At 39.3% G+C, this 12,914-nt stretch overlaps 2 protein-coding genes across 2 annotated transcripts; one reads left to right on the forward strand and one right to left on the reverse strand.

The window, feature by feature from the left end:
- Positions 1-2,012: 2,012 nt before the first annotated feature.
- On the forward strand, positions 2,013-8,687 carry tex9 (testis expressed 9). The gene is made up of 12 exons (XM_085401525.1): positions 2,013-2,138; positions 2,828-2,961; positions 3,279-3,342; positions 3,480-3,556; positions 3,685-3,730; positions 4,718-4,800; positions 4,931-5,082; positions 5,321-5,412; positions 5,618-5,791; positions 5,919-6,053; positions 8,336-8,470; positions 8,551-8,687. Exons 1-12 carry the CDS (start codon positions 2,013-2,015, stop codon positions 8,623-8,625), a joined length of 1,293 nt encoding a protein of 430 aa, XP_085257651.1. The 3' UTR covers positions 8,626-8,687.
- Positions 8,688-8,910: 223 nt separating this feature from the next.
- Positions 8,911-12,750, reverse strand: mns1 (meiosis-specific nuclear structural 1). Its single transcript, XM_085401513.1, has 10 exons — positions 12,546-12,750; positions 12,218-12,427; positions 10,917-11,044; positions 10,696-10,798; positions 10,291-10,520; positions 9,924-10,140; positions 9,739-9,846; positions 9,345-9,602; positions 9,133-9,258; positions 8,911-9,049 (listed from the first exon to the last, which is right to left on the reverse strand). Exons 1-10 carry the CDS (start codon positions 12,546-12,548, stop codon positions 8,939-8,941), a joined length of 1,494 nt encoding a protein of 497 aa, XP_085257639.1. The 5' UTR covers positions 12,549-12,750; the 3' UTR covers positions 8,911-8,938.
- Between the last annotated feature and the right edge of the window lie 164 nt (positions 12,751-12,914).

The raw sequence follows: 12,914 nt of genomic DNA on the forward strand, positions 1-12,914 counted from the left end.
CAAGGCTGTCTTGCAATTGTTGAGGTCACTAGTGTGCTCCCCATTTCTTCCAGGATCACTCTTCATTTGTAGGTTTTAGAGGACTCCTACTGTGAAGTGGTTTTCATGGGAAAAAGGCATTGTATTCCAAGACATCTGGGAGATTGTAGAAATGAGCAGCAATGGCCTTCTTGCCATCTTTCTAGAAAAATAAGTGATCTGGAAGCTGTCAGGCTTACTTACAGCAGTAGCACTTTCTGCACCTGCATAAAGGACACATTTACTAGCAGTGTTTGTTACTGTATGTGCTACAGCTGCAGCTTTGAATTTTTTTTTTTTTTTTTTTTTTTTTTTGGAGAGTTAAAAATTTGGCCATGGTATCTTGTTATGAAATGTACAAGAGTAAAAGTGTTTTTAGCATGTGCTTCAAAGCTAAGTTTGACTGGGAAACTCAAAGGTCAATAACCTGCATCAACAGAAATTCACTGCAGCCTGTGTAATATTTGATGATAATATATTCCAGTGTATCTTGCAAATTGTAATGTCATGTACAAACTATTAGATCCTTAAGATCAAACCTGTGTCATTCTATTGGTCCATTGCAGTGTAGTAAGTCATCAAAAGCCCCTATATGAAACTAAGAATATTACATGAAATTGGTTGTTGGCCAAAAATGGGTAAATGATGAAATTGCATGATTTAGCACTGTCAATAACAAGGAATTTTAAAATTTCATAATAATGGGTTTCGGGTGGCCAAAAGTTTCCATGATCGAGGCAAGAGGAACAATGTTCAGTGTATATATTTTTGATGAATTTAAGAAGCTGAAAATTATTAAAGCTGAAAAAAACTAGACCCTTTCATTCCATTGGCATAAACACAGCAAAAATGGTCAACAAAAAAAAAAGAGAAAGAAGTGGCCACAAATGGCCAGGATAGAGACCAGAGGGTTAATGCGTAAAATGTATAAAAATATTATTAATTACAGGGTAATACATTACTGTTAATTGCAACTGTAAGCTTTTTATTTTGAAGTTACAAGTATAAACAATGCTGTTACATTTACACTGTAATTTTTTTTTACTATTGAACTATTGATTCTTAAATCAATGCAGTGAAATACATCAGCCCAATCATTGCAAACTTAGAAATCGGATGTCCTTGCAGAGCCATAACTCCATCTTGTACATCCGATTTCGACTGAAGCTGTCTGGTGAGGCTTGCTATGTCCATTTTGATTGTTAATGGTTAAAAATGTTCTTCTTTTACTGTTACTTTTTGTGGATGACAAGGTTTAATACAACTTAAAAAGACACACACACACACACCAAAAAAAGTAACTCCGCCAGAGTGCCTATTTCTGATCACTTTTGCCGGTCCAAAGTCCGGATAAAGGAGGAGGGTTGGAATTATTGAAAACAGTAACAAGAGAAAAGAAAAAAATAATTTGTAGTTCTAAATATATTTCAAATGCTTTTAGGCTGTTTTTTTTTAAATCACTCTGTCTCTTCCACGATGTTATTTCTCTCCTACAGCGTCTGTTACAATTACATAGGCAGGACCAATTATGCAAATTGGGCGATGACGTCACTTAGCTACTTCTAGCGACTTTTAGGACACCGATTATCCTTACTGAAGAGTTGACAACACTGCAAAAGACATTGCAGAGTGCAGAATGACTTTTGAGTTAGGTGTGGTTGGTGGCTATCTAACCAGTTATGTCTTCAAGGGAAGCCTCTGGGCCAAAATATTGCTTCTATACTTAGTTATTACAAAGACACGGACCGTATTCTGTCATTCAACCCTCTGATGTAATCACATTGAGTCTGCATGAAATAAAATGTTAACATATGACTAGGTTTCCTTTATGTGTATTAAAATGAATATTAAGTGTGAGTAAATGTTTTTTATATAACAAATAACTCAACAACTATCCGAGTACCCTTTTTTAAACATTATTTTTAGTATTTTAGCACAACGTCGATAAACAATGACTTGCTGTAATCGTTTAAAAATCTCCGTAATTGTCTTTCATGGGTTGCCGTACTGTGCCCGCGGTGTACCAGCTGTTGCTATGCAACCATTATCGCGTCGTTTCGGTCTGCGACACGATGGCGGCAAGAAGTGCTGATAAAAAGGTCCAGCCCTTCATTTCGCAGGTTTGTAACATTACTTTTTCATGTTAATGTCTCTCAGACCATTAAGCTGAGCTTTTTAGTTGTGCCTCACCAAAATGTTTTACTAACTGAAGTAACTATGGCAACCGTTTCTGCTTCCGCCAACAGGAGCACTGACAAAGCAAAAAAATACATACAAAAAAACAAAACAAAAAACACCAAAACATAACATCACAGTCTCATTCTTACTGTTGCACATCAAAGTTACAAAAAAGAGCCTTATAATATGGCATAGCCATGTTCTAGTGAACTGGATAACCTCTGATAGTGATAATATAAAATAATGCAGCACTTATAAAAAGAAATTAGAACAGCTAAGTACAGAACAAAGCAGGTAAACTAGCAAAAACAAGTACAAAAGGTGGAAAATAGTTAAATAGAAAAAAGTAGAATATAAGAGCTTAACGAGTATAAATCTAACAAATAAATGCTGGTATTGTTGTATCAGATGGAAAGTGAAATTTGTCCTTCAAAGGGTTTTGTATGGATGCTTGTTTGTGCCACTGATAAAACATTATTTCGACTCACTAACTGAAACTTCTGAGAAAATAACTCAAAGCTGAGAAAATAGCTTGAAATTTGAGTTATGTTAAAATAATAAGTCAAAGGAAAACTTTTTTTTCATAGCTGTTGATAACTCTCCTGTTATGTCATTTTTTGTTGATGCTTAGGTCAAGAAACGTCCATCCTCTACCAGTAAGGCTGAAAGGTCCAAAAGAGTTGAATTAAGGGCACAGTCAAAATCTGCTTCTGGTCAGGCAAAGAAGCACACAGATGAACTTTTAGCCAAAGAAGAAGAGTATAAGTAGGAGTTGTTCTCACACCTGCTTGCTTTATTTTTGTATATAGTAATTGCACTAACCCTTCTGATAATTTTAACATTGCATTTTAGTCTAAGTTGCTCATTTCTGTCAGAATAAGTTATATGTGGACTATTTCTTGCACTTGTTTAATCAGTAGTTCTTTAGGGCACTGACCAGTACTGGTTACCTATAATAATAAAAAAAAGTAACTCCAGATAGAGTGACCCACTTGTATCACCAACAATCCTGCAGTACTAAATTTCAACTTGTTAAAAGTTGTTTATATAAATCTGCTTATTCATTATTTTATTTCCAACAGACTCCTTAATGCAGAGCTGGAAGCCAAAACAGCAGATTTAGTTAGACAGGCTGAGCAACTTATGGTAAGTTATTAACAGGTTTGCATTCAATAATTGGAAGAAAAAAAATTTGTGAGCGCAGTAGCACTAAAAAAGTCAGATGAAAGAAGTTAAGAAGGGAGCATGCTTACTTTAAAGTCAAAACTCTGTGTTTATTTTAGAGAGAACAAAGTGAAGTTCTTTCAAAGCCTTTATCCAATGTCCTGCTCACAGACACTGAAGAAGAAGAGACGTCCAGGTAAAAGGTTTGATTTCCTTATCTCCGATCATTCGGATATATAATTTTAGCAAAACCTCCTTGAAAAGAAAGATATTTTTTTATATTCATGTACATTTGCATCTCTCTGTTTAACTTTTCACTTGCAGGATAACAAAGACTCACACATGTGCTGTGCAGCAGCCTGGTGTGAAGGTCTGTATCTCAGGCATTTTGCTCAGCAGTTTGTATTATTGTTGTGGACGTTTTCAGCTCTGTTCAGTTTTATTTTTTTTAGCAGAAGTTGAAAACAAGGTTTTTTTATATTGGTATTTAAAGAAGAAAAAAGGCCCAGTACTATTAAAGAGAAACCCCATCAATCAGATGATCTCATATGAGCAGCACTTGTCTACTGTGGTAAGGAAAAACTCCCTTTTAGCAGGAATAGACCTCACGGAGGAGCAGCCAGTGGGGAGTGAAGAAAACTGCTTGGGCATCTTAGAAAACGCCCCTCAACCAAAGCTCTTAACAGCTTAGCATAGGGAGGCTTCAGGTTCACGTGAGCCAGCCCAATTAGCTTTATTCAAAAGTAAGGTTTTAAGGCCAATCTCAAAAGTAGAGAGACTGTCAGCTGGACTCAAACTGGGAGCTGGTTCCACAAGAGAGGGGCCTGATAACTAAAAGCTCTGCCTCCCATTCCACTTTTTTTTCTTTTTTTTCTATTTTTTTTATACCTTGGAAACAACAAGTAAGCAATCTGTGAGTGAAGTGTACGGCGGCCCTGAGAGGTCAAACACACAGTAACTTCATGGATGAACAAGTAAAGAACAGCAGCAGAAGTGATAAGATAACAGTAAAAAGCTAAAAGCAAACATCGATGGACAGCATTATATGAATCTTGTTGAAACCCCACGACACAAAACATAATCCTCCATTTCTTTGAAGTATGTCTCAGTGCAATCCTCCAGATGTTTTGGTTTCCAGCACTTCTGCAGCTGTTCCATTACTTTATCGTCTCTTCAGATACACTTCTTTTGTGAATTTGCTTTTTTAGCTTTTGTGGCACATTTTTCTATTTGCTGGTGTTTTCTTAAGTTGCAGTGTTTTTGACCTCTCAGGGTCACCTTAGAAGTGTCCTGTTGGGGTAACAAGGTGCTGTAAGTTCTTTAAGGTCACTTCAGTATTTTTGTGTAATTCTTTTAGGAGGCGACCAAAAGAATTGTTGCATCAAGATCACAAAATATGCTGAGTGGAAAACAAGTGAAAGATCCCCACTTTAAAACTGGGTGAGTTTTATTTGTATATAATTTCTAAATCCATTTCAAGCCTTTCTGCTCATAAATCTTTTGTGAGATTTATTCTCCAGGAGGAATCACAGTTTACAGGTTTTCACGAAATTGTGCTTGATTGTTTCAGGAGCTCAGAGGATGATTTTGAAGCTGTAGAAGATTCTGCTAATTTATTCTTGGCAAAGACAATTCACAGCATGGAGGAGAAAATGAACAATGCTGTAGTTCATGAAAATGCTGTGGATGAAATACCTAACTTTGGAGACAATGTAGGATCAGGTAATGCTTATTTCACTTAAAAAATAATAAACCACATTTTTATTCAGTGGGAACAATGACTAAATAACATGTATAGTTTTCCACGAATAGGCTTTTTTCTGTCAGATGATTTTTGCCCCTTGAGAATCCCAAATGAAGGCCAAACTGGAGCTTTGAGATTATTTAATTCATGTGATAAGTTTCATATGCTTATATAGATTTTTTCACAAGCGTATAAATCAGATTGTTGTCGCTTAAGGAGTTTCAGAAGCTCAAATACGAGTCCTGAAGGCAAAACTCCGGATTATGCAAGAGGAACTGGACCAGATCTCATGTGAATATTACAAGAAGGTAATGTAAATATTTATATATACAACTATAAACAGAAATGTTGCTGCTGATGCCTTACATTAGAGAAACAAAAGTTACTTTGGTAAAATATATAGGGTTATTTGTCCTGATCCTTAGATCGTTTAACACAGCATGGATGTATTATTGTATCTGGATTGTTTTTTCTACTGCTCAGACTGAAGTGTCTGAACTTGTGTCTCTGCAGGACGATGAAAACACAAAGCTTAGCGCAAAGATTAAGGAGCTGGAGGAGGATCGAGCCCGGCTGCAGAAGACCGTGAGCATTCAGCAGACACAAATCGAGAAGCACCGAGCTTTAGCCGCAGAGTCCAATAAAAAATGTGATGGACTTCAACTGGAAGTGTCTGGTTTGAGCAAGGTGTGTGTCGCCAACAGCTCAGAGCAAATTACTACTGCAACAATTTCTTTAAAACAAGCAGTAAAACTGGACAGCGTAATTCATCTGAGCTGCTGTTGTGTGTCACCTGTTTTTGTGCTCTGTGTAGGAGATAGAAAATCTGAATAGATCCCACAAACAAGCAGCAGCTGTCCACAGCACGGTAGAGGTCCGCCTGAACCGAGCTCTAGAGGAGGTGGAGAGGCTGAAGACTCAATTGAACAAAATGAAACAGGAGAAAAAGGTAACAGCATTAAAACAAAGATTCCTGTATAAACATGTCTGTGTTTTCTATGTTTGTCTTTATATCAGAAATACACACTAGTCAAAGAAATTAAAGGAATACTTTTTAATCAGAGTACAGCATCAAGTCAGTTAAACTTGTGGGATATTGATATGGTCAGTTAAGTAGCAGAGGGGGTTGTTAATCAGTTTCAGCTGCTTTGGTGTTAATAAAATGAACAGCAGATGCACTAGAAAGGGAACAATGAGACAACAGCCCAAGACAGTAATAGTTTTACAGGTGGAGGCTGCTGACATTTTTTACCTCTTCATCTTATCTGAGGGCTCTGCTCTGAGTCTGCATAATAAAGGGAGGATTTGTATGAATTCAATTCAATATAAAACAACTCTCTTACCAATTTGCTTTGTGTACAGGTCTATGGAGTGACAGTGGTGATTTTCCAGTGTCTGTACTGAATAACGCTACTTTAACCTTCATCTTGTGATAGCTTCTGTAACTATCTCTAAAGTTAACTGGTCGGTTTTGACCCGTGTCTTAAATCAGCCAAAGAAAATAGCCTCAGAACAGTAACCCTTGGAGGGTCTTAAGGACATTTATTGTCCTTAGGCACAAAGGTGGATGTCTTTTTAAGGACCCTCCAAGGGTTAATCATCCAGTGTGTTTGTTGCCTATCAGTTACCTTGTTAGGCTGCCTTATGTCTGACAATATTGGTTTTAATTTTTTTGGCATGGCCTTTCAGGTCCTTTCTCTCCTCAGCATACCTTTTGTTTCTATCTAAAAAAAATTGTAAATCAAACCTCAAGAGAATTTAGAAAAAAAAAGGTTATATTACCTACTATTACTGAGAAGTGTTATTGCCTATAGTAACACTTTTATATGGAAAGGAACAAAATATTCTTTAGCGGTCACCTGTGGCCCTGGGTTGAGCCTCAGTGGAAGGAGCTGCACCCATCTCTCCTATACATCCTTGATGGGAGCAAGTATATCAGATGTTGCTCTAGTATGTCTGCTGTAAAATCTAAGGACTATAAAGGTCTGAAGCAACATTGTTGCCTGAAAAATAGTTCTGCCTGTCGATGCTTGGTCTCGCTGCTTCATCTGTACACTGCAGCAAGAAGGGCACCATTATAAGCATTCAGGTATTCCTCATCACTGTCATTCCAAATGTCACCGTGGACTTTTTTTCCTTCAAGGGCTGTGATAGCCATGATGACTTTTTTTAGTGACAATGGCATGAACAAATCAAAACACGAGCAGGTTCGCACCTGTGACGACCTCATCAGATCTGTTTTTGTCCTCTGCTTGATAATCTATATTATCCTCCTCCTCAGAAAGAGGGTCATCCATATTGCTGTGCTGTTTTATGTCCTCAAAGAAATTATCCAGAGCTTTGCTTTTTATAACTCTTCTTAATTTTGCATGCCATTTGCATGCTGCAAACTTGTGATGTGTACTCTGCAAGTCACCAACTACACTGAGTTGGTCTTATATGACTTGCGTGTCTGTACATTTCTATCTGAATGACCATTTCAATGAAGCAGTAGGTATAAAAAGGGCTGTTTGTTCAGGGTAAGAGACAAACGGGAAAAGAGAGAAGCCCCTAACGTCGCTCTGACAGTGATTGAGATCAGTGTTTATGATTTTAGTTTTGGGTCTAATTATTGTTTTATAGTCTTATATTATCTGCTTCAATATCTATAATCAAGTAAAATGGAATATATATATATATATAATGTGTATGCAGGATATATAATGATTTTTGTTTTTTTCGAGTGGTCATGTTGGGCCGCCTGGATCAAAAATGCCAGGACAGATTTTTTTTTTTCCAGTCCAGTCCTATTAAAAAGCAGACTTCCATTGCAGGTATAAACACTACCATCAAAATAAAACATTTGTTTAAAATACAGAGGTTTAAAACCGATAACAAAAACAAAATTCCAATATGTAATCATTAAATCTTGTTATAGAGACACAACAGCCACAAAGTGTCTTATATTTATTTGTATATCAGCTATTCTAATTAAAGAGGCATAGCAGAAAAACTTTTATAGACATGAATTCATAGGTGTAGTTAAGATACAGAGAAAAAATATGAGTTAAGGTAATGCTATTATGTCCCTCACACCAACATCTTATTTTGAAGATCTTTCACATGTACATAGAACTGAATTTTAAGCCGCACACTAAAATATCTGCTCTGACAACTTCCGATTGCACAAACAAGGTGAGGTCCTGCTGAGCCTGCACTAATTTCTGCTTTTTGCCTTCTTTTATAAATAAGGACAAAATAACTGAGGAACATCAGAGTAAAGAAAATTTGCTGGCTGAAAACAAAATGCTAAAAAAGCAGAAAGCTGAACTCATCATGGCCTTCAAGAAACAACTGAAGCTAATCGACATTCTCAAAAGGCAAAAGGTACGAGTCATCATGTTACTCTGTTAGTGGATACTGTGCTTAGTTTTTAATCTTAAGGGGTTTTTTTTGTGTGTGTGCAGATGCATTTTGAAGCTGCTAAGCTGCTGAGCTTCACAGAAGAAGAATTCATGAAGGCTCTAGACTGGGGGAAGTAATAACCACTGAATGTCTCCACTTCTATTTTTTAAAAGCTAAAAAGCTTAACAGTGGTCACTGTTATTTTAGGATACTTCTTTGTGTTGTAGGCCTCAGTTGTCTCTCAGAACATTGTCAGAAAAAATGATAAGTAGATTTGGTTTGTCTCTTCAGTTAAACATTGGCAGACTGAGTTGCCACGTCTGTTTGGAATGATGTTAACTCAGTGCCTGTCAGCACCTCTTAATAAAAATATGTCCCTGAATCGGTCCCTTGTATCTATACTTCTGTAACTCTACACTGCCCTCTAGTGGCAGATTGGAGGAGAAGCATCTAATCGTTGGCCTCCCAGCCATCATCAGAGAACGCATCAGCCTGACGTGTTTTAAAGTGTTTTCTGAAGTCTTCGTCTAAGTGTTCCAGGTCATCCTCCCGCAGCAAGCCCTGGAAACAAAACACAAGCGGTCATACATGTGTTTGATCTGAAGCTGCGTAAAATTATTTGTGACTCGTGTACCGCCTCACACCTTAGGCAAGTATCCAAGGAGTTGTGTCGCATGACGCTTCAGAAGCCTCTGCCTCTCTTCTTCAACGATCTGTCTCCGCAATGCCTCTTTCTGCTCCTCAATCGCTCTCTCTTTAGCCTCCAGCTCCTGGAAGAGCAATCAAAATATCACAAAGCACATCATTAAAAGTATACATTAAGATAAAAAAAATGATCAAAGAGAGTAATTTGCACCATGTCGGCCTCCTGCTGTCGTCTTCTGTCCTCTATTAGTTTCTCCACCTCACGTTTGTGTTCAAGCTGCTTCATGCGTCGTTTCTGGGCGTTCATCTGCTCTATACGGTCGTCCTCTGCGAACTTGGCCATCATCATCTTCCTGAAGGCCTCCTCTTCCTCTTTCTCAGCCTGCCTCCGCATCTCTTTGAAAGCCAGCTGCTCCTGGAAGGTCTGTTGCATCATCAGCCTCTGTCTGATTTTCTTCTCCATCTCCTCCTGTTACACAAAAGAGTAAGAGCGAGTGTCACACAGAGAATCAGACAAGCATTCACACCATACAGTCAATTCAAAATCGCAACATAACACACTCTTTTTCCTGTGGAAGGAAGCTGGGCAGAGTAAAGCTCCTTACGATTTCTCTCTGCCTGTTAGCCTCTTCTTGCTCTTCCAAATAAAGCTCCTGACGAACGCGCTCCATCTCTTCACGCTGCTGCTGCTCCTCCTCAATCTTCACGCAGAGCTGCAGAGGACAGAGACGTTAGTTACAGATGCACTCCGGCGTCGTCACCAAAGAGTTAAGAAGCCGAGAGTCTTCACCAATTTATGAAGATGCTCCTTCGCCTCTTCTCTCTCTTTGAGCTTGGCTATCCTGTCCTTCTCCATGTGCTGCTGCTGCATGGCAAACTCCATGATGCGCCGGTTCTCGGCCTCCATCCTTTCTCGCTCCATGCGCCTCCACTCGGCCTGCTGTCTCTTGAACTCTTCGATATGCTGCTGAGTGGCTCGGACTTTCTCCAGTTTCAGCTGCCGCTCCCTTTCAGGAAAACATTTCAAAAAGTCACTCATCCTGTGCTACCTCTGCATCCCGTTTAGAAGGAAGCTGTTGTCTGAGACACTTGCTATTGTTTTTTGCAGGTATTTTTTTAACTAACCATGAAGAGATTATGAATTAGTAGCGACTCACGTCTGATCCTCCTCGTAAATCTTCCTGACGATCTCGTCCACCATGAGCTTCTCTTTGAGGAATTCCTCATACGCTTCCTGTCTCCTGCGCTCCCTCTCCATGAGCTGCTGCTCCAGCTCTTTCTGATACTGCACCATCTCCTCCTGGCGCTTCTGCTGCAGCTTCTGCTGCTCAACGGCTACCCGCTCCCGGTCGCTCCTCATCTTGCGAGCGTAGTCTGCCTCTTCCCGCTAAAAGACACATCATATTTATACAACCTACAGACTTCAGAGCAGCCTTTGTATTCTTTGTACTTACCCAAAAGTAGTAGTTTTGGGTGGGGAGAGTTTTGGGTGTTTTCTGTTAAAATTTCCACACTTCAAGAGTATTTGTTATATTCAAAGAAAGTCTGCCCTCAGGACTTACCATTGTCTCAAACCTCATGGCCTCCTGCTCAGCAATCTGTGCGGCTCTGTCCTTGTTCAGGTACGCAGACTTCAGCTTCAACTCCAGCTCTCGAAGCTCCGTGCTGAAAAATACACAGAGAAAATATTTAACAGGCAGAAAGTGACAAATGTCAAATGTGTTTGTTTACTGACCCAGAGCCTCCAGTAAGTCAGGGTAACGAGGTCAGTGTGTGTGTGTACCTGTTCTCTTTGATATACTGCCTCATTTTCTCCTCTTTCTGCTTATCGTGGTTGATGCGGGCCAGCTCCCTGGCCATTCTCTCTTCCTGTTCAAGCTGCTTTTCCCGGTTAACTCGATCCTCCTCTGCCTGCAAATCACATTTATTTATCACATTTAAAGCTCAGATAAGAGAAAAGTGTCAGAGGGATATTTTTTCAAAGTTTGGATCTAAAATCTGTAGTCAGTTACTGATTATGAAACAAAATAACTCCTGGCCACAAACATGTGCTGCTGTCTCTCTGTGATCTTTTGTTCTTTTTTTGTTCTTAGGGGGTAAATATCATATAATTTTAACTCAAGGATAAGACAAAGTGCCGCCTGATGCTCTAGGGGCTTGAGTCTGTGCCCAATAGGCACTGTTCCTGTCAGCACTGTCAGTATTGGCTTTTTAAGGATTAACTATACTAAAAACAAACTCAAAGAACAAGTTCTTCTAGTAATCAAGCAGAAATCTGGGAACAACCTTTGAATTTTCCAGTATGGCGAAGTATCAAGTCACAAGGCATTAAAATTAACATTTTTAGTTGAATTAACATTTTGGATCCATGGACAGTAAACTCCTCACATCTTAATCCGATCAAGACTTGGTCAATACTTTAAAAAGCATGTCTTATTTTGGACTGTAAAGAGTTTAGCTGCAAAGATACTGGTCTGATGTAAAATCAGAAATGGAAAATATATTAGATCTGAAATTGGAGACAAATTCCAATAGGTGAGGCTGAGATGGTCTGGACAGGTGCAGCGGAGGGACATTGGATATACTGGACAAAGGATGTTGAAGATGGAGCTGCTAAGAAGGAGGAAAAGAGGAAGATCTTAGGGGGAATTCATGGCTATAATTAAGGACGGAGGGTTGGTGCTATGGTGAGATAGGAGTTGATCCACTGTGGTGATGGGAACAGTGAAAGAAGAAGATTATATATGTAAATGGAGATGGTCTCAAAATCTCTTATTCTATGCCTTTATACTAGATGTATTCCATTACTTTATTTATGCTGCAAGGAAAAACAACTACTGCTTTATTTAGTTTCATTTGGATACTTTACATGCATTTTAATTAATTCCAGAAGAATTTTATTTAGTTTTTCATTTGAAGTATTTGCTATTATGCTGAAAGGATTTTTCTGATTAAAAATTTCACCAGATTTCAGAATGGATCCATCTCTCACCTGTAAAAGTGAAAACCAATATATTCAGAAAAATAAAACCGAATAGAGCGTGCTTAAATGTCAATTGTCACCCCCGAAACAGACACACAAACCTTGAGCAGTGCGCTCTCTATCTGCTTCTCCTTGAGCTCCTGCTGCACCTGTCGCAGGTACCTCCTCCTCTCGAAGCCCTCCTCCTCCCTCAGGCTGGCCTGGACCTGCCGCTCTCTGTCCACCCGCTGGGCCTCCTGCTGCCGGTGCTGCTCCTGGACCCGCCGCTGAGCCATTAACCTCTGCTGGTGGCTGTACATCCTGTTACCACTCTGTGTCCACAACAATAACACGGGAGGGGAAAACACGTGACCAGAAACCGGCGTTATGTTAACTTTGAGGTCGTGAACTAGCAGCCAAGCTAACGTTAAATTCGCTTCTAGGATTTACCATGTTTGAGGTTCTTCTCCTGGATTCCCGCTTTCTCAACTCAAGCCTTTAACTTTCTTTAACGCAGAAAACTTCGAATGTACTGAAGCGAATGTTAATCCTCGGTGTTTCTGAGCGGGTCAGTAGCTGCCGCAGGTTACCTCGGTCAGTTGTTTAGCATTTTGTTGTCCTGGGAACGCTTGGTCTTCCTAAACTGGGCCAATGAGTGAGCGTTGGCAGTGACGTCAGGCCCGGGAAACTCAAACCGGTTTCAGGATGGAGGATTGTTTCTAGGATACACGCCATGAATAACTGACGCACTTCTGAAGGCAGGTGAATGTTTATCACAGTGTTAACAATGTGTCTAATAAATTGTCAGAAGAAAATAAC

The sequence above is a fragment of the Rhamphochromis longiceps genome, linkage group LG1, assembly GCF_057381845.1.
Source record: "Rhamphochromis longiceps isolate RC_006_pf linkage group LG1, R_longiceps_female_GT1.1, whole genome shotgun sequence".
NCBI classification, from domain to species: domain Eukaryota; kingdom Metazoa; phylum Chordata; class Actinopteri; order Cichliformes; family Cichlidae; genus Rhamphochromis; species Rhamphochromis longiceps.

Bases quoted from the DNA above. Each gene is read 5' to 3' on its own strand.
- tex9 (XM_085401525.1), top strand. From the start codon at position 2,013: ATGGGTTGCCGTACTGTGCCCGCGGTGTACCAGCTGTTGCTATGCAAC. The intron at 2,962-3,278 runs GTAGGAGTTGTT...TATTTCCAACAG, and splicing joins GCCAAAGAAGAAGAGTATAA to ACTCCTTAATGCAGAGCTGG. The intron at 3,343-3,479 runs GTAAGTTATTAA...TGTTTATTTTAG, and splicing joins GACAGGCTGAGCAACTTATG to AGAGAACAAAGTGAAGTTCT.
- mns1 (XM_085401513.1), bottom strand. The intron at 10,521-10,695 runs GTAAGTCCTGAG...TGTGTCTTTTAG, and splicing joins CCATGAGGTTTGAGACAATG to CGGGAAGAGGCAGACTACGC. The intron at 9,050-9,132 runs GTGTGAGGCGGT...TTTTGTTTCCAG, and splicing joins TCCTTGGATACTTGCCTAAG to GGCTTGCTGCGGGAGGATGA.